Below are 20,733 nucleotides of genomic sequence, written 5' to 3'. Positions count from 1 at the left end.
AGGTAGAAACAGCAATAACAACAGAATCCCTCTGTATTAGGTTTTTAGGTGATGCATAAAGAAAATAGTCAAGTTTGATGGAATTAGAGCATAATTTTATTACCTTGTTATAAACAAAGTTTTCAAACTTCATGAAATTACATGGAAGCTAACAAGGCTGACCACTAGCTCCAAAACCTGATCACATCCCTTAAAAAAAAACCCTAGACAGTCTCTAAGCAGATAGTGGAGTTACAATATCGCTGAGGAGTGTGACTCTTGGCAGCAAAGAAGAGAGCCAGCTGTGGAGGAATAAGCCAATTTTTAAGAGGAAATTGCTTTTTGCCTTTCTCCTAGCTTCTCTCCCTAAGAGGTCAAGGGGTTAAAGGCTTTCTTTCTCAATACCCCATCAACAATGTTATATAGAAGTGAAACTATTCACCCCCAAAAAGGTATTCTACCCATTAGGGAGCAGGTCCAGGGAGCCCCACCAAGCAACCTGCACAGAAGATGCTGTGTCTAAGGGAGAACTGTGTGAGAACACAGTAAGAAGGGAAAGGTCAGGAAGACATTATAATATCAGAATTGCTTCAGCCATGTGTGCTTCTGTACCAGTATATTCTATGTGTGTGCCTCCTTTTCCCACTGAGTGTATTTGTGGAAGAGTTTGCCCCAGGGTTACAGGAATTTTTGGTACTATTGTTTTTGCAGTCATATCAGCAAATGTATGTGTTTCAAGTTAATTTTCTTTACTTTCTAACTATTAAAGGCATTGATGAAGAAAGACTAATTAGCTATAGTTTTAGGATTACAGACCCACATTGCATCTTGAGTCTGAGTAGAAGCCAATCTACAACGTTTGAAAGTTGAATTGTGGAAATAGCTCAGATACTGTATTATATATTATATATTACATATACTCTAATAGTATATTTAATATTATCTATTATATAAAGCAAGAGGATACATGTGTACATATATGCATTTTAACATTTGGGCTATGCTATGTAATAAATGTCTGGGCTATAATGTATATTTTTAAGTTATATTTTGTTATTATGTTACATATTATAGCTCACATAGATTGTATATACTGTATATATGAAATATACATGGGCTATTATGTATATAATATCTAGACTATCTTTCTCTTCCTTCCTTCCTTCTCTCCTTTCTTCCTTCCTTCTCTCCTTCCTTCTTTCTGTTCTTCCTTCCTTCCTTCCTTTCTTTCTCTTCCCTTCTTCCTTTTTCCTTCCTTCCTTCCTTCCTTCCTTCCTTCCTTCCTTCCTTCCTTCCTTCCTTCCTTCCTTCCTTCCTTCCTTCCTTCCTTCCTTCCTGCCTTCCTGCCTTCCTGCCTTCCTGCCTTCCTGCCTTCCTGCCTTCCTTCCTTCCTTCCTGCCTTCCTGCCTGCCTTCCTTCCTGCCTTCCTGCCTTCCTGCCTTCCTTCCTGCCTGCCTTCCTGCCTTCCTGCCTTCCTTCCTTCCTTCCTGCCTTCCTGCCCGCCTTCCTTCCTTCCTTCTTTCCTTCCTTCCTTCCTTCCTTCCTTCCTTCCTTCCTTCCTTCCTTCCTTCCTTCCTTCCTTCCTTCCTTCCTTCCTTCCTTCCTTCCTTCCTTCCTGCCTTCCTGCCTGCCTTCCTGCCTGCCTTCCTGCCTGCCTGCCTGCCTTCCTGCCTTCCTGCCTTCCTGCCTTCCTGCCTTCCTTCTTTCTTTCTTTCTTTCTTTCTTTCTTTCTTTCTTTCTTTCTTTCTTTCTTTCTTTCTTTCTTTCTTTCTTTCTTTCTTTCTTTCTTTCTTTCTTTCTTTCTTTCTTTCTTTCTTTCTTTCTTCTTTCTTTCTTTCTTTCTTTCTTTCTTTCTTTCTTTCTTTCTTTCTTTCTCTCTCTCTCTCTCTCTCTCTCTCTTTCTTTCTTTCTTTCTTTCTTTTCTTTCTTTCTTTCTTTCTTTCTTTCATCTATCTATCTATCTATCTATCTATCTATCTATCTATCTATCTAGGCTACCTCCCCAATCATCTCTTGAAAGTTGTAGATTATGTCTTTGGTAGGTGAGTCCCACTCCACATTCAAGATAGTCTATGGATATAGAGAGATAAATAAGATGAAAATATAGATATAGTGTATAAATATATACACATACATAATTATATTTAAGTATAATTATTAGGCATACTAAAGTTGTAAAAATGTTTTTTTGCTCTAATAATTAATAATTCATCAGAGTGAACCTATTAATATCATTAGATGTTGAACAGTGATGATTATTATTGATAGGATTTATATAGCACTTATGAAGCATGAAGAGCTTTTGAAATATATTATTTGATCTTCACAAAAATCTATGGAGTACGTAATATTATTATGTCCATTTTATGAAGAAATATATAGGCTCAGGGAGATTAAATGCTTTTTCAAGCAATTAATGTCTAAGACAGGATATGTGCATGGATATATATGTATTATTATAATAGATATAAATATATTTACATAGTTTCTCTCCCAATAGAAGGCTAGTTCTTTGAAAAGAAGATTTTTTTTTTGTATTCCAAATACTTATAGCACAGTGCACGATACAAAAGATTCTCTTAAATGATTGTGTCTACAAGTGATAATTCAATGAATTGATCACTGATTAACTCCATGTCTTCCTGATCCCAATACTGGAACTCAATCATTACTCCAAGCTTTCTCCCTAGTGAGTAGTGATGGTGATGGTGGAAATATAGTAGCCAATGTTGAGCCAAGGGAAACAAATAAAAATAAGGCAACAGACAAGCTCCCCACACTCCCTGGTCTCCTTGTACCTGTTCCATCAGGTGATGTGTCCTTTAGCACATGAAAATGATTTTTCCAAGAAAAGGAAAGGTAAAAAACCCACTGGGACATCTGGCTCATGCACTTTTGAGTAGCTTTCCACTTCCCAACAATTAGAACCCATAATTCCAGATGGATTTACGAGAAAGGCACAGAAACACTCACGTAGTTCTTCACCAGATCTGGATGAGTCCTTTCAATGCCGTCATCCAAGATAGTGACCACAACATCTCTTCCAGTGTAACCTCTCTTCCAAGCCCCTTCAATATTCATATCTGACTGACAGGGGTGAGTGTTATCACTGCAGTGCTAAAGGGAAAAAAGAGAAAGAGAAAAAAGAATTGGTCTGTGGAGATTACTGAAGAGTCAGAAGAAAAAGGAATTAGCCTACTTCTTAGCATAATGTGTCAAATTAACAACAGCTGATGGGACTGACTGGTAAAGATATATAGATCAGCATCTTCCTGGGGTTAAAGAGGTGAGAAAGGGGAAACAAAACCCAAATGAAAGGGAGATTGCTTCTGGGAAATGATTTCTTCAGGGATTTCTTTTCATGACACAGGACATTAGAAAGAAAAAGTATCAGCAACCTAAACCTTTGGCAGAAGAATAACAGACTGTATATCTGGGCAAAATTGGCTCAATGGATAGAGTGCTGGGTTTTGAGTTAGTAAGACGCACGCCTCTGAGTTCAAATCTGGGCTGAAACACTATCTGTGTGACCCTGGGCAAGTCACTGAATGCTGTTAGCCTCAGTTTCCTCATCTGTAAAATGAGCTGGAGAAGGAAATAGCAAACCACTCCACTGTCTTTACCAAGAAAACTCCAAATGGGGTCATGAAGAGTTGAACATAACTGAAAATGACTGAACAACAATAAATCTTTGAGCAAAGGAAGCATGAGTAGATCTGATATTTCGCACCAGCACCTACTAGCTAAATGAAGAATGAATAGATAGGCACCTGTAGCATAATGACACTCTGAACTCAAACCACATGACAAATAGAACTTTAATAATTTCTGAGCTGGGTGCCTGGCAACTAGTTCAGAATCATTTCTATCTATAATAAAAAGAGCTTTTGGCAGGTCTCAGTCAGTATCAGCAGGAGATATGCTACTGTTAAAAAACATATAGCCCGGAGAACAAAAAGCCCTATAAAACGTGTTCAGTCAATTACAGGAAGCTGCAGCCCCCTGATTTGTAGGTACAGAAGCAGAGATAGATTCATTCCAGGGATAAGATTATAGAGAGAAAGGCAGAAGGCAGAAGGGTAATGTGACGAAGATGAAGGGAATCTAAGGGAGGCAAAGGGTGATCTGTAAACACTGAATTTTGGAAGCTATGCAACCACATTGATTTACTATAGACTTCTAAGATAAACAGATATGGACTGTTTTTTGCTGCTAAACAACTGTGATCTCAAAGTCCATCCATTTCACATTTGCTGGTTTCTTGATTTATTTTATTAAACACTTACTTTCTGTCTTAGTATTAGTTCTAAGATAGAAGAGCAGCAAAGGTTAGGCGTTTTTAGAGGGGGAGCAGGCAGGATGAAAGAGAGAAAAACTAGGAGGAAAGAAAGATGCTGTAAGATATAAGATGATAACCATAGCAATGATAATCACACTCAAGTTTTTGCAATTCATTCTTTCACTCATTTTTATAATAGTTCAATATTTTTGCAAGCAAAATGTATGCAAATCAAACCACACTCTAGGAACTTCTTTCCTTTCTATCTCCACCATATCACCCCTGCACACCCACTTTCTGTGTTTATGTGTTTCTGTGTGTATGATGAAACCCAGTGAGATCCTCTGTGATTTTTCTTGATGGTTCCTCTAACAAGTATTTTTTCTTAAATATTGTACATAAAACTTTTTTCCTACAAACTCATACTCTGATGTGATGCATGAGGAAGAAGTGATGGTTGTGTTCTTGAAAGCTATGATAAGTGAGTATAGGTTCTGGGGACCCTACCATGCTGTGAACTCTTTAGGAAGTCTTGGTTGAAGAGGAGGACTACTTTCTATGCTTGCAAGATAAGAATAGGGAGGCTAATTAACCAGGGACTGTTAATTAACTGAATGCAACAAATTGATCTTGAAATTCTAACTCTCAAAGAAATCAGATATTGCCCCCCCCCCAAAAAAAGAGGCAGCTAAATGGAAGTGATGTTTAATAGGATCTCCTTGGAGAGACAAGTACAAGAGTTGGGTTTAGTGTGTGTCCAGAAGCAACAAGACACATTTTATAAGTTATCTGATCATTTCATATCATAGTAATGATCAGAAACATTTTTTAAAAGTCCATAATCGCCTAGTTTCACAGTTTTATAATAATAATGAACTAGCTTCCCTCCCAAAAGTAAGAGAAGACATAGTTCCCCACCAACCCTCAACTTCTTTTCTGAGGTAGGGGACTATGAATGTGGAATAGTCCATGTCATGGCAGGCTTTTTCAGTGTGTTGCTTGGTTTTGCTGAATTGTTTTTCAAGGCTTTTCCTTCATTCTTTTGTTTCAAGAGATAACTCTCTAAAAAGAGAGAGGAGGGGCATTTTGGGAAATGTAGGTCTTATAAAAACAAAAAGATAAGAAATTATTTTTCAAAAAGTAGCAAAATAAACTCTGACAAATTTAAAGCCCTTCACTTACCTTTCCAGGCATGTGTGTATACACACAAATACACATAAAGGTATTATGTATATATCATGTATGTACATATATACATGTATATACAGGGTACCTAAAAAGTTTCCATGTAGTATTAGGTTTACATGTACACAAGTGTGAAAACATACATGTACACCTACATATATACATAAATACTTCTTTAACTCTATTGTTGTTCTGTCATTTTAGTCATGTCTAACTCTTCATGACCCCATTTGGGATATTCTTGGCAAAGATACTGGAGTGGTTTGCCATTTCCTTCTCAGGCTCAGGTTTATTTTACAGATGAAGAAATGGAAGCAAATAGTATAAACTCTGGGTTACGTGTATTCTGCACAAAATTAAATTGACCATATCTGAGAAATCTAAACATGAATAGAAAATGAAGACATGATACCATTCATTAAAGGAATCCACGCAAAGGAGGAAGAATAAATTTATACTAAAAACTTTCTGCTGGAATTTATTATCATTATTATTCTTTGGCATTTATATGACAGAGTTTTATAAATAATTTCTTATTTGATACAACAACCCTGGGAAGCAGGTGCTATTTTTATTGCTTTTAAAAACTGAGAAAACTAAGGCAAACAGAGGGTATGTGATTTTTACAGGCTCACATAGCTCCTAAGTATCTAATGCTGAATTAAAACTCGGGTTTCCCTGACTCCAAGTCCAGCATTCTGGCCACTATGTCACAGCTATCAGAGACAGTTTACTCTTGCTTGTATTTTTTTTCAATTATATATATATATATATATATCGTGTTTCTCTGTGTGTAGAGATTAACTATATATATATATATATATAGTTAATCTCTACACACAGAGAAACACGATTCCCCTTTGAAAGCTTTGATATTCATTAACTTGTCAGAAGCTATTATTTAATTGCTGTATTGTATCTATCTTTGAATTTTAATAGTCTCTCAAAAAAGAAATATTCCTTTATTGATCAAATGAAATAAATTGTTAAATAGCAGTTAATCCTGTGATTTCCTTGAGGGAGGAAGCTTTCTCTCCCATTGATGGATAGTAACTTTTCTTCCCCTTATACTCTCAGAGAACTACATAGAGTTCTCTACTAGATAAAGTAATTTGCCCAGGGTTACACAGCCAAGATTTTGCAGAGCCAGAACTTGAATCAAATTCTTCTTGATTCTAAGGCCAAGTCTCTCTATCCAGTATGCCAAGATGACTCTCAGGATTAACAAACAATAATTAGGTACAATTTTGCCCAAGGCCCAAAGACATAACCAGTGAAAAAAAAATGGTAAATTATATTGTTCTCACTAAAAACATTAATACTCATGAGCATTACTTTTGGGGTACCATTAAACAAATTTTTTAAAAATTTAAGAGATTGGTTATTTCCTACTTCTTAATGTCTATTTTGTCTATTTTATAATATATGTAATATATTATTAAAGGATTATGTTTTATAATTTACATAAAATTAACATATATAAGTGGTGATTCAATTATGTTATCAAGAGAATTTGGAGGTAAGTGGCCTAGACTATGTTAAACATTTTCATAGACAATCCCCAAAGCTAGTTCAGTAAATGTAGAATAGAAATTAGAAACAATGTCAATGAGCTGAGCCCCAAACTAAAAAGCAGGATGAGAAGAGTCTGGTTTATATATGGGGAATTATTGCTGATTTCATATTTATCTCATTCTTTTAAAATTTTTAATGTCTTCTCATGTACATAATACATTAGTAAAGGAATACATTTATATAAATTTATTAAAAGGGGAATATCCAGGTCTAGGAGCACCTGGATACTTAGTAAGCCCATTTCCAAGAATGAATAATGGAAAGACCTGCTTCCTACTTGAGAACACATTCAGAAATTCTCTTCCCAGTTCCTGTGTTTCTGTGTATCTTTGCTGTTGAGTTGGAATGGAAGTAGTTCTATGGACATGATTGGAGAAATATATTATATAAAATAGAAGAAAGGTGGACACATAGTGAAAATGAAGGATCATCCTTGAAAGACCTGCATTCTCTATCTAACATCAAGAGATTGAGTAGCTGTTGACAACAGTCACTCAGGATGGGAAGGCATCCTGCCATATGCACCATTGGAATGTATACTTACATTGATAAGATTGATTAAAGTATATATATATATATATATATATATATATATATATATATATAATATACATGTACAGTTTCAGGAAGCCATGAGGGAAGTAAATTAGGGTTGGGGGCTTTTGTTTATTTGTTTGTTAACAATATTCTATTTTTTCCTCAATTACATGTAAAACAGTATTTAACCTTTTCAAATTATTTATTTGTTCATTTCCAACATTTAAAATATTAAGATATTCAATTAAATCTCCCCTACCTTTCCCTCCCCCATTAGAGAAAGATCCTTTGACAAAAAGTATGTATATATAAAACTGTCTTATTCTTTTCTATTTATCAGTTCTTTCTCACATATAGAAATCATTCTTCAAAGAATATTTCTCTTGCTGTCTGTAATGTTCTCTTGGTTCTGCTTATTTCACTCTTCAGAATTTCATGTAAGTCTTTCCACATTTTTCTAAAATTAACCTGTCTGTCATTTCTTACTGGTTGGGATTTTTAATAGTTTTTAAGTACGATAGCCATTGATCTCACCCAGGAATGACATTCCTCAGATGAACATTCCTTCTTTAGTCTTGCATCCAAGCCTTTGCTCTTATTATTCCCTTTATCTAGAATAGCCTCCATCATGATCTCTAGCTTTGATTATCTGAATATAGTCTGCCGGTTGGTATGGCTGCCACAAGACTGTCCTTACCCTAATCTACCCTCCACTGGCTAAAGGAGCCTTACTAAAATGCAGATCTGACTGTGTCACCCCCATGGTCCCCCACTTTCAGGAAACACCAACAAGTCTCTGGCTCTTTCAGTATCAAATATAAAATACTTTGCTTGGCGTCTGAAACTCTACCCCCTACCCCCTACCCCCATCCTGCCTTTGCAATCTTCTTGCATCTAACTCACCCCTCTGTATTCTGTGATACAGCATCCCTGGATTCCGCATTTGCTGTTTCTTGCACATGACAATCCATCTCCAGAAAACAGGCCTTTTTACTGGCTGGAATTCTTTCCTTTCTCATTTCTGCTTCCTGGCTTCCCTGGCTGCCTTTAGGTCTTACCTTCAAGAAAAAGCCTTTTCCAGTCCCCCTTAATGTCAGTGCCTTCCCTCTGTTCCTCTGTTGATTATCTCCAGCTTATTCTATGTTTATCTTGTTTGTACAGAACTGTTTATATATTTTCTCTCCCATTAGGTGATGAACTCCTTGAGAACAGGGGTCCATTGGCTCTCTTGGTACCCCCATAATTAAGCACTGTGCCTGGCACATAAATGGTAGTGGACTAGATTTGTCTATTAAAAACCCATCTTTGAAGGTGAGTAGCAAGATTTCTCAAGTGATTATTTCAGCCTCTTTTGCATTCTCATAGCTTATCTGAATTAAATTTCTTTGCAAATAAAAAGTACATTGGATCTGAAATCAAATGTTCTAGGTTAGAATCTTTGGTAAACTGCTTTTAATCTATGCCACGTTAGACAAATAATCATACCTCTCTGGGCCTCTAAAATTAGGAAATGGGATTACATAATATCTAGGGTTTCTTCCAGCTTTAAATCCTACCATATATTTGTGAAGTTTCTGTTGTATACAGAGAATTGTATTAGATTATAGAAAACATAATCCTTGAATTCATGGAGTTTAAGGTCTAGGAGAGCATAAGAAACAAATAGGGGCAGCTCAGTGATTCAGCAGATAAGAGTCCCAGGTTTGGAGATGGGAGGTCCTATCCTAGGTTCTTATAAGGGCTTAGACACTTCCTAGTTGTATGGTCCTAGGCAAGTCCCTTTACTCCAGTCCTTTCTGCTCTTCTGACTTGGAACCAATATTTAGTATTGATTCTAAATACAGAACGTAAGAGGTTTTTTTTGCTTTGTTTTGTTTTGTTTTTGTTTTTTAAGGAAGAAATACCAATAAGTGGAAAAGATTTTCCTTTTCACTTAATTTTCCTCCTCCCATTACTGGCCTCTCTCACATCTTGATATTTGAGAATGAAATTATTGATTCATGTTTAAGATCCTTATAATGAGAATCATTTCACATAAATATTTGTATCTGTAGTCTACAATACATGCACAATGGTGCACAATGCTCAACTTGGAGGCAGGAAGACTCTAGTTCAAATCCTGATTCATATACTTACTAGCTGTATGACCCTAGGCAAGTCTCCAAACCTCTCTGTTTCAGGGGTCTCCTCTTTAGAACCTGGATGATATCATTGCCTACATCATAGGTCTGAGGTTAGGATCCATTGAAATCACACATGGAAAGCACTTAACAAACATTAAGGAACAATAACTATGCCAGCTATTCTTATTTATTATAGTATAATGTTTTGCTCAAAGTAAGTATTTAATAACTATTTCTTCCAAAGGATACTGAATGAAAAAATACATTAATGAGGTCTACCTTGTGAGGTCTAAGGGGGGGAAGGTTGTTACCAACAAGGATCATAAATTTAAAGCTACAAAAGAAGATGGGATCCAACAAGTTCAACCCCTTTATTTTATAGTATAAAAACTGGTAATATCTAGGCAATGTAAAACCTTGTTTTGACCAAGAATTCCAACCTCTCTTCTGACCAAATCCTTTACCAGAGTTACTAAAATGACCAAGAAGGAAATGTGAGTGATTGGAGTTTCATTTTTAATTTCCTTTCATTTCCTCTGCCCATCTGTGGTAGAGATGCTCAGAAGTGGAGACTTGGCCAAAAGCAGGACAAGGGGAAGGAGGAGAATGAAAGGAAATGGATAATCCACAAACTGGATAACTACACTGGGAACAGATGATGTCTGAAATTGTAATTATAACCATCTGAAAAAAAAAAGTCATCTCTGGAAAACATGTGAGTCAAGGAGACGTAAATTCCAGTTCTTCATTTCACCAGTGCTTATGATTACTCTGATTTTACCATTACAAGTAAAAACACTTTCCTTTTTTCCCTCTTTTTTCTTTTATTCTACTCATCTTTCAAGGCCCAGATAGCATACTTCCTCCTCCATGAAGCCTTTTCTAAATACTGGAACCAAAAGTAACTTTTTTCCATAAATGATCTCATTCTTCCTTCATCATCGTCATCATGAGCACAATTATGATGTAATTTATATGATTTGAACAAAAAAAACTATACATGTATTCAAGCTTCATGACAATCTTGTAAGTGCTTCAGTTATTATTCCTATTTTGCAGACAAAAACTGAGTTTTAGAAAGGTCAAGTGACTTGCCTAGGGTCACATAGTAAGGAAGTACCTGAGGAGGGTTCACATCCAGATTTTCCCAACTCTAAATTGAGTCCTTGATTCAATACACTATGAAGACTCTCTAAGAATAAGTTCTGATTTGCAGTTCTTATGTTTGTCCATGAGTGTGCAAACATGTGTTCATGTCTGAAGTTCCTTACGATAGCACGAGAAAGAAAAAAAAATATGGGCAAGTCTTTTACCCTCTAAAAGTCAGTCTTATTATCTGGAAAATATGGACAATATTACTTACTGGCATTGCCTAATTCACAAGATAGTTTACAAAGAAAGCACTTAGTAAATATTCATACTGTAGTATAAGCTCATTAAGGGACTCTGTCTTATTTTTCTTTCTCCCTCTCCCAGACAGAGTTCAGGAGCTTTGCACATAGTTGGTATTAAATAAATGTATTTGAATAGATGAATATATTAACTGTTGAGTATAAAAATGAGATTCTTTTTCATTTGAACATTGCAATAAACACCAGTCAGAATTTTTATGGTAAGATGGACTGCTTAGATGATTCTAGAAGGACTAATTAACAAACTGAAATTCTTTTTCCTCTTCAAATGCATTCAAATTGTCACTGAACACTAACTCGGAATCCCGACCCTAATGGAAAGTAGAACAAAATTTTGGATTTGATGTCCAGTATCCTAGTTCTGTCATTTATTATTTGTGGGTACTTGAGCAAGTCACAACCTCACTACACTTTAGTTTTCTCATTTATAAAATGAAAAGTTGGGTTAGATGGAGTCTTCCAGCTTTAAGTGAAATGTCCCCAAGGTCTACTGGTTCCAAAAGAAAAGTTACCAATTCTGTCCAAAGTCATTCAGAAATGAAAAAAAAAAACCACACACAATGTAGTGATTTCACTCAAAATTAATTAATAACTGGAATTTATGTTTTCAAAATCTTTTAAAATGTCATTAGTTAAATACAGAAGGAAAAAAAAAACAACTTCTTGATCACATGGGTTGATGGGGATAGGATTGGGGACATAGACTCTAAACAATCACACTAGTACAAATATCAATAATATGGAAATAGGTCTTGATCAATGACACATGTAAAACCCAGTGGAATTGCAGGTTGGCTATGGGAGCAGGGTGGGAAAAACATTCTTAATTAATCAATAAAATTTTAATTTAAAAATAAGCACAAGACTCAAGGGAGCTGTAAAAAAGATTTTTTAAAAAATGTCATTAGTTATTGGTAGGAATAGTCTGTCAACTGAGCCCTTCTTTTCTTTTCACAGAAGTCTTTATAGTATATATATTTTATTACAGGCAATAATGAAAGACACCACATCAAGCCTTAATCTTTCCTCTGAATCCTACATAATCAGCTGCTTTTTAGACATTTCTAACTGGGATGTGTCCTGTAGGCAACTCAATCCTAAAATGAGTGGAACTGGTCTTATTCTTAACTCCTTCTTTCTTTCGAGGGCACCACTATTCTTCTATTCAACCAGTTTTACAACTCTGAAGACTTCCCTTTCCCTAATTTCCTCCATCTCACCCCTACCACCTAACACACCCAAATAGCTGTCAAATCCTACAGATTCTATTTCCCAATTTTTTGTACCATTCTCTTCCCCACCCCAAATACATACCCTTTTCTCTACTCACAGCCCTATGCTTGTTTGGGATCTCATTGCCTCTTGCCTGGATTATTACAATGATCTACTGATTATTCCTCCTGAATCAAGTGTTTCCCTTTTCCAATGTATCTTCCATAATCTGCCCAATTTATATTCCTAAAACACAGATCTGATCAAGTTCAAAATGGATGTCCTGGGGAAATCTCAAACTTAATATCATGCTCCAAACTGAATTCATCCCCCTTGCCACCCCCAGTCCTTCTCTGGTCCAACCTTTCCTATTTCTGTCAAAAACACCAACACTTTCCCACTCTCTCAGCTTCATGACCAATCAATTGCCTAATCTGGCCATTTCTAACTCTGTAACATCTCTTGCTTCTGAGCACTTCTTTCCACTCACACAGCTGCTCCCATCATTTAGGCCCTCTCTTCTAAATTGTAGCAACAGCCTTCTATTTGGTCTCCCTGCTACAGGTTTTTCACTTCTCCAGTTCATCCTACCATTGCTGCCAAAGTAATTTTCCTGAAGAGCAGATCTGACCACGTGAGTCCCCCCTTCAGCCAATTCCAGTGGCTCCCTATTACATCTAGGATGAAATAGAAGCTTCTCCAGTTCACTTTTGAAATCTCTTTATAACCTGATCCCAACTTGTCTCTCCAGCATCATTCAATGTTATTTCCTTCCCTACATTCTATAATACAAGCAAGTTTGCCTTCTCTCTAAGCTCTTTACAGAACATAAGCAAGCCTATCTTAATAAGAGAGAATGAATAATTTTTTTCTGCTTAACATAACTGTCTCCATTTTGCTTTAAGCTTCTGTTTTGTGACTGAATTGTTTTAAGTAAGTTGATTGTCAATAGGTTGTTATTTTATAATAAGACAAAAACTTATGTGGTATCATTCAATTGTTTCTGTCATGTCCAACTCTTTGTGACTCTTATTGAGGTTTTCTTTGCAAAGATATTGGAGCAGTTTATCATTTCCTTCTGGTTTTACAAAGGAAGAGCTAAGGCAAATTGGGTTAAGTGGCTTGTCCAGGGTTGCACTAATAGTGTAAAAATGGAGATTTGAACCCTGGACTTCAATCCCCAGAAGTCCTTGCTCTAGTTCCCAAGATGCCCTCTAATCTCCCTGAATCTTCCTGAGTGCATGATCAAAATTTCTATTTAAACTGGCTGTAAAGCCTACTGAGCTCTCTTCCTGCTTCCGCTTCCAAAGACTCTCTCTCTTGGCTTCTGCGGCTGGGCACACGCAGCTCTACCAGGCAGGATGTAGAGTAAGTGATTGTGAATGGGCTTTCTGGGCCTAGGCATGTGCTTTCTTATTTTGTATTTTCTTTATTTCATAATCTTTGATAAAACTTCATAAAACTATAATACTTCTAGCAGAGAAACTAATTTTAACTGCTACAATAGTAAGTGTCTGAGGTCAGATCTGAATTCACAAAGAAGTCTTCCAAACTCTAGGTCTGGCTCTCCATCCACTATATCAGGGAGCTGCCCTTGTTTGTTATGATCTAGTAAACAACAGGAATGTGCTCTTCCACAATAGATAAGCATATGTAGATTCTATAGGACAGACAATGGAAAGGGAAATGGAAATGGAATCATTTGGACTGGATCAGTGGAAATCAATGCAAAATCAATGGAAAAACAGAAATTGAATCAATATCTCATGAAATGAACTAGTGATCAAATTATGTGGTAAACAAATTAAGAGAAAAAACTAATAAAATAGAAATAAGACATAATTTTATATAGGCATTCATTTTCTTCTCAAATGATGCTCTCTATAATGGGGGAGAGGAGGGAGTGAACTCATTATTTTAATATACCAAAACAAATTAATTTAAAAAAGAATACATATAGCTGGAACTATAAGAAATCCAATAGTGTCCCTAGCTATTAGCCTGCTCTTGAGAAAAAGGCAGATTCCTCCTCATTCTGTTCATTTGAGACTCAAGGATCCCATGTTCACTTGAAGCAGTGTTAATGGAGAATTGTCATATTGCTACCTCCTTAAGAGCAGGAACTATCTTTTGCCTTTATTGTACTCCCAGCAATTAGCATAATACCCAACACATAGAAGGCACTTAAATGTTTGTTGACTGACCTACATGGCTTCAGAATGTTTCTGCACTGGCCCATCTTCCATGCCTAAAGGCCTTCCATGCCTTTGTTCCATAGAACTTTTCCTTTACTTCAACATGTGAGCTCAGTGACCATCACCTTTCCACATCTTCCAGTTACTATTGGCCTCCCTCCCACTCTGCATTGTATTTTACTTATTTTAAAAAATATTTATTATGGCTATACTTATAAATGCACTTACTTTCACCCCAATTAGAAAATACGTTCCTTTGTCTTAAGGACCATTTCATTCTTTGTCTTTGTTTTTCCAGGCCAGCTAGCACAGAGCCTGGCACTAGCAGTCCCTTCATAAATTTTTGTGGTTTGATTGATTAAGTTCTGCACTTCTTATATCCTTCCTTCCTCTAATAGAATATAAACCCCTTAATGGCAAGATTATTTTGTTTTTGTCTTTTGTGTTTGAGAACTCAGAACATAGAAAATATTTGAAAAATGTTTGTCGAATTGAATACAAGCAATTTAGATTAGAAATTTTCTCTCAGTAAAGGGACTGAAGACGGTTTAGCAGCCCCTTGCTCCTTGCCTTTGAAGGCTTTAGTCAGAAACAGTGACTTATTTAGAGCTCTTGAAAACCATTCATATTGACCAAAAAAAAAAGCAAGATAAATATTTATTAGATTCATGTACTTTCCTTAGAGACTACTATATTTCGATGCAGACAGTAAGATCAACTCCACGGAGTGACCAAGTATTTGGAAATTTAACTTCACACACACACACACACACACACACACACACACTCACACACACACACACACACTCACACACACACACACACACACACACACACACACACACACACACACGGCCCCCAGGCTTCCATTTCCCCAATCTCTTACTTTCTTTAGGACTGAAATTTTGAGTAAGACTGTCTGTGAGTTGTGCAAGCTGCCTCTGTCCATACCAAGGTTATAGGCTCATCCTCTTATAAACCCCTTTGGGTGTGTCCAGTTCTGTAGTATCCACATAAACACTGCAATGTTTGCTCCGTGAAAGAACAGTTTATTCCAAAAATAAACACCTTTGTTATGGTCTGACCATCATTTTCTTCATACAGGGGGAAAAAAACACCACCCACTTCACCGTTTTCTAAAAATTTCTGTGGAACTCTACTGAATTGCCAATTAACATTGCTGCCAATGATTTGCTTAACTTTGTAACCATCTGTTGTCCATTACTATCCATTCCTATTAATATAGCAACCCAGAGAAATGGATTTCTGATTCTGTTAAATTAATAGGAAAATAAAAATCAATATATGTGTGTATTGACACATTTGTTTTAAAAAGCAACATTAGAAACATTTTTTGTTCCATGTGTTGAGGAATACCTGTACCTTTCTATCCTTAGAATACCTGGGAATAGATAATTAGGCATTAAACTCCCATAGATGTATGCTAGGATTTTCTTTTTTTTGGGTGGAGGGAAGAGGAGTAGGGGGTTAATTTCTGAGGGATGCACATGTGTTGTGATTACAGTGAAGGAATATCACAGCAGGGCAAAGCACATACACACTCAGAAAAGAGAAAAAATATGCAAAATCTAGTGATAGGACCAGGTTCAGATAAAACCTCCAAAAAATGAAGAATTTATCAGTCCCTGAACTTAAATGGTATCATAGAATCAAAGAAACTCAAGGTTGGAAGCGTCTTTGAGGTTATCTTTACCAAATTTCCATAAAATATCACTCACAATGGTCCATCCAATTATGTTTGAATAACTCGGTTGATGGGGAAATCACTACTTCACAAAGCAGCCCACTTTCTCCCTGGATAGTTCTGGCTTCCTTATATTGAGTTTAAATCTGCTTATCTGTCACTTTCAAATAATTGTCCTACTATACCTGTCTAAGAAGTGAAAGAATATCAGTCTATTCCCTCTCGTACAAGACAATCCTTCAAATGTTCTAAGATTTCCCTTAGTTTTCTTTCCTCCAGTTTAAACATCCCCAGGTAGGTCATCACTGCAAGATAATATCAGCTCTGGAACCCAAAGTCTGAACTTACTTGGAAGCTTTTCTATCCTAGCTAGAGGGGATATTTTGAGTGTAGAAGGCAGAACTTGGATCACTTTCAGGAATATTCATTGACTAGAGAGTGTGTACCTGCTGAATTCCCTCACATTACAGAAAACCACGATTTAAATACAGTATGTTGATTTCATTACTTTCGGTGGTTTACCTATATGTCCACTGATGGTACCTGAGGACTATGAATCCAGAACCCCTTACATACGAATGATGCCCATGGATGATAGAATTTCAGAGGTGGAAAGGACCTTGGAAATTACTTCATTGCCAATTCTTTCATCTTACCAATGAGAAAATTAAGACCAAAAGAATCCAAATACTTCATGCACATTGTTAATATACTAGAGTGAAATTAAATCAAGTCTCAATCTCTCTATACAATAAACTATAGTATAGAAATTATGCAGCTTTCAATTATATGTGTGTACACACATACACATGTATATGTACATATACACACATGTATATACAAAACATATGTGTATATAAGCCATATACATACACATATTTAGATATATAGGTAGATGTGTATATAAGTACACACATATATCAGCAAATACATAGCAGCTAGATGAATAGAGTCAAGAAGACCCAAATCTAAAACCTGACTCAATTATTAACTGTGTGACCCTGGGCAAGTCTCTTAACTATTCATTCTCAGTTTCCTCAACTGGAAAATAGGAATAAACCTACCTACAAGGGTTGTTGGTAGGATCAAATACAATAACATGTAAAACACTTGCCAAATCTTAAAGCATTATACGAAGGTCAGCTTTTATAATATCCTACTGCCCTAGGAAATTTTGCCACAATGTCTAATCCTATAAGAATTTTTTTGCATTTCTTTCCTGAGGTATTCTCACCCTTGAGCTCTGCCTGAATGATATGGATTCTACTTAGGTACAAGATAAATTCTCATTCTGGGCTGCTTAATTGAAAAATTTTATGAAAATCAGTGCCACAACCAAAATAAAAAGTCATTAGAAATGAGCCAGAAAGAACAAATTGCCACGAGGGACAGACAGTCAGAGACAGAGAGACAGACAGATGGAGACAGAGAAGAGGAGGCTATGATAGGCAAGATAGTCCCAGGAGAAAATGAGAACAAATCCCAAACTTTATTCATTTTTGGAGCAGGTCATCCAGGATGAGTATCCAAAGGATAATTGGGTGGTCTATAGGAGTTGGTCAAATAAGCAAGAGTTGGATTCAAGAGCAATGATTCAGATACAAAATATTTCTTTTCTTCCTCTTCTTCATACATACTGTGATCCTCGGTGGATCTTACCCATCCAGACAAATCTTGAATTAATAGTCTCCAGCCTCCCTTAAGTGATCATCATACTCTTTATCTCATTGTGTAAGAATCTGGTTTGAACTGTATTCAATTCTTACTGCATCTATCTCATGGTGCTAAAGGCTCTATGGAGCCTGCTAGACATCATCATTTAGATGCTACACTGCTACAGAACTCTGTCTACTTTTTTGTTCTATGACAAATACCCTTATCTCTTCAATCAACCATCAAGCATTTATTAAGTGCCTACTATGTGCCTGGCACTGTGCTAAGTATGAGGAACATGAATAGGGTGAATAAAATTATCTCAACTTACAAGGAAATTACACATCTAGGCCAATCTCCATGATGCTAAATTTTAACTTTTCTAATCAATCTGATATACCTCTGCCATTTGTCCTAAAATGCCATTTTCATCTTCACACTACCCTGTTCAAACATTTTTAATGGATCCCCAGTGTCTAGCCTCCATTTTATTCAATTTCCTCTGCAATCTGGATGAAACCCATTCATATTGTCTTATACACAACCCCCCCAAGATCTCATTAAACTGGTCTATTCTTCCTCCTCCAAGCACATATGTGTTTTCTGGCTTGTTCAGTGTTTTCTATATTTTGAATGCTCCTTGTTTTCCTTTATGGTTTTCAAAATCTTTTCCATCCTTCAAGACCCAGTTCAAAAGTCACATTATCCATGAAACTTCTTTTACTATGTATAAAAATTATCACAACATGTTGTCAAAGGGAACTGATTCTGTTGATTCTGTTGATATTAATATTTCCTCAAGTGATGGAAATAGCAAAGTTGTAGATATTTCCTCCAATGGATGGATGAATGGATAAATTTTTAAAAAGTTATTAAATGCTTGTTACACACCTAATACTACTAAGCATTGGAGATAAAATATATATTTTTTAAAAGAGACAATTCCTGACCTCAAAGTGCTTATATTCTAATAGTAGAAATTGAAACCCACTGAAGCACTTATCACATACTTCCTGAATATTGTTTCATCTTTTATTATATACAAGTTTTATCATTTTGTGAAGCTGAAAAGCTCCTGAAAACTGGGACAATTCACTTCAATTAACATGTATTAAGTGCCTACTATATGTCAGCCACTGTACTAGGACCTGTGCATATAACAAGCAAAATAAATTAGTCCCTTTCCCTCAAAGGACTTTCATTTGTTTTAAATATAAGTCATGGTTCTTAGCATTATGCCTTAAAATATTTAAATGTTCTATCAGGTTGGCTAACATTATGGAGGAGGAGAATGATAAATGCCATGGTGATATGGAAAAATAGGTACGCTAATGTACTTTTGGTGGGATTGTGAATTGGTTTGACATTGTTGAGAACAATTTGAAATCATGCCCAAAGGAATATAAAACTGCATATACTTTGACCCAGCAATACCACTACCAGGTCTATATCTCAAAGTAAAAGGACCTATTTGTATAAAAATATTTATGGCAAATCTTTTTGTAGTGGCAAAGAATTGGAAATTGAGGGAAAGTCTGTCAGTTGGAGAAAGTCTAAAGAAGTTGGGATATATGTTTGCAATGGAATATTATTGTGCTATAAGAAATGACAAAGGATCTTGTTCCTGAAAAACTTGGGAAGACTTATATGCAAATTGAAGTGAGTAGAGCAGGAGAACATTGTACTCAGTAACAGTAATATTGTAACAATAAACAACTGCGAAAGACTTAGGTACTCTATCCAGGACAATGATCCAAGACAATTCCAAAGGAGCCATGATAAAAAATGCTATTTACCTCTAGAAAGAGAACTGGCCAATTCTGAGTACAGGTTAAAGCATAACTTTTTCACTTTTGTTATTTTTGTTTTTTGGTTACCCCACCCCCCATGTGGCTAATATAGAAATATGTGGCATGACTTCATAAGTATAATTGATATCATATTACTGGCCTTTTAAATGGAGGGGGAGGGATGGGAGAAAGGGAGAGATTTGGAACTCAACTTTTTAAAAAAGAAAAAAAAATAAATAGATTATTAGTTGCTCAATGATATTTCTGAATTATTGATTATTTGAAAGCAAATATTAAAGGAAAAAGAGAAAGTATGATTATTTAGTTGTTAGAAGGAATAAATTAGTTTAAGTGATAAGAAAGATTTTCCCTTTTTCTGTACAACTGAATGCAGAGTAGAGCAAGATCCACAAACTGTGGTGAGTTGAAATGACCAAAGCAAAAGGTCTGGAGAAGAGTATATAGTGTTAATTTATTTTCTTTTCATCACAGGTATTGGATGAAAAGAAAAAAAAGAGACTGCATTTTTGGATACTGGGCAACCCAGGTGGCCCAGGATGTTTATCTTCTCCATAGAGGTCAGCAAAGTTGTTTCAGGGAGCCAAGAGAGAGATCACCGCCTTAAAAGCTTGGGGCATAGAAGGGAAGGGAGGATGTTTCTCCTGACTGTTGGGAGAGGCACTCAGTGGTGCTGAAGCCTATTTTCTTTGAAATGTCACAGTACTTTGATTGAAATGAACACTTGCCAACTATTTTCTAGTTTGGGGGATATGATTCTAGCTGCATATATAGACTTTCTTTTTCAATGCAGTGCTGTGCAAACTAAAAGAAGGTAAGGTGGGAAACAGAGATCTCATACTACCCACCAGACTCCCAGACTAACTGTGAACCAAGAACAAAATTTTCCTTAATTGAACTTAATCTTTTCCACTTTCTCCCCAAATTGAGCAATTAGGAAACTGTGTTTGCATAGGGATGATCTCCATTAAAATGTTTCCTTTATGTGCCTTCAAGCCAAGAAACCATTCCTTAACTAGAGCTTGTGGAAATGGATTTTAGAAGCAATTGGGTGGCATTACTTAATAATT

At 36.1% G+C, this 20,733-nt stretch overlaps 1 protein-coding gene across 1 annotated transcript in view; it reads right to left on the bottom strand.

Moving 5' to 3' along the window:
* The window catches only part of PCSK5 (proprotein convertase subtilisin/kexin type 5), a gene marked incomplete at its 5' end in the record, with an annotated part of 595,445 nt that overhangs the window by 469,294 nt on the left and 105,418 nt on the right, over positions 1-20,733 (bottom strand). Inside the window, one exon of the mRNA XM_056806299.1 lies at positions 2,953-3,096. Within this exon, the coding sequence (XP_056662277.1) occupies positions 2,953-3,096 (144 nt within the window). The remainder of the gene's footprint in view (positions 1-2,952; positions 3,097-20,733) is intronic.

Source organism: Monodelphis domestica, chromosome 7, assembly GCF_027887165.1.
Source record: "Monodelphis domestica isolate mMonDom1 chromosome 7, mMonDom1.pri, whole genome shotgun sequence".
Classification (NCBI taxonomy): Eukaryota; Metazoa; Chordata; class Mammalia; order Didelphimorphia; family Didelphidae; genus Monodelphis; species Monodelphis domestica.
The sequence above is the reverse complement of the archived record's forward strand: the minus strand, read 5'-3'. Positions and strand labels throughout refer to the sequence as shown.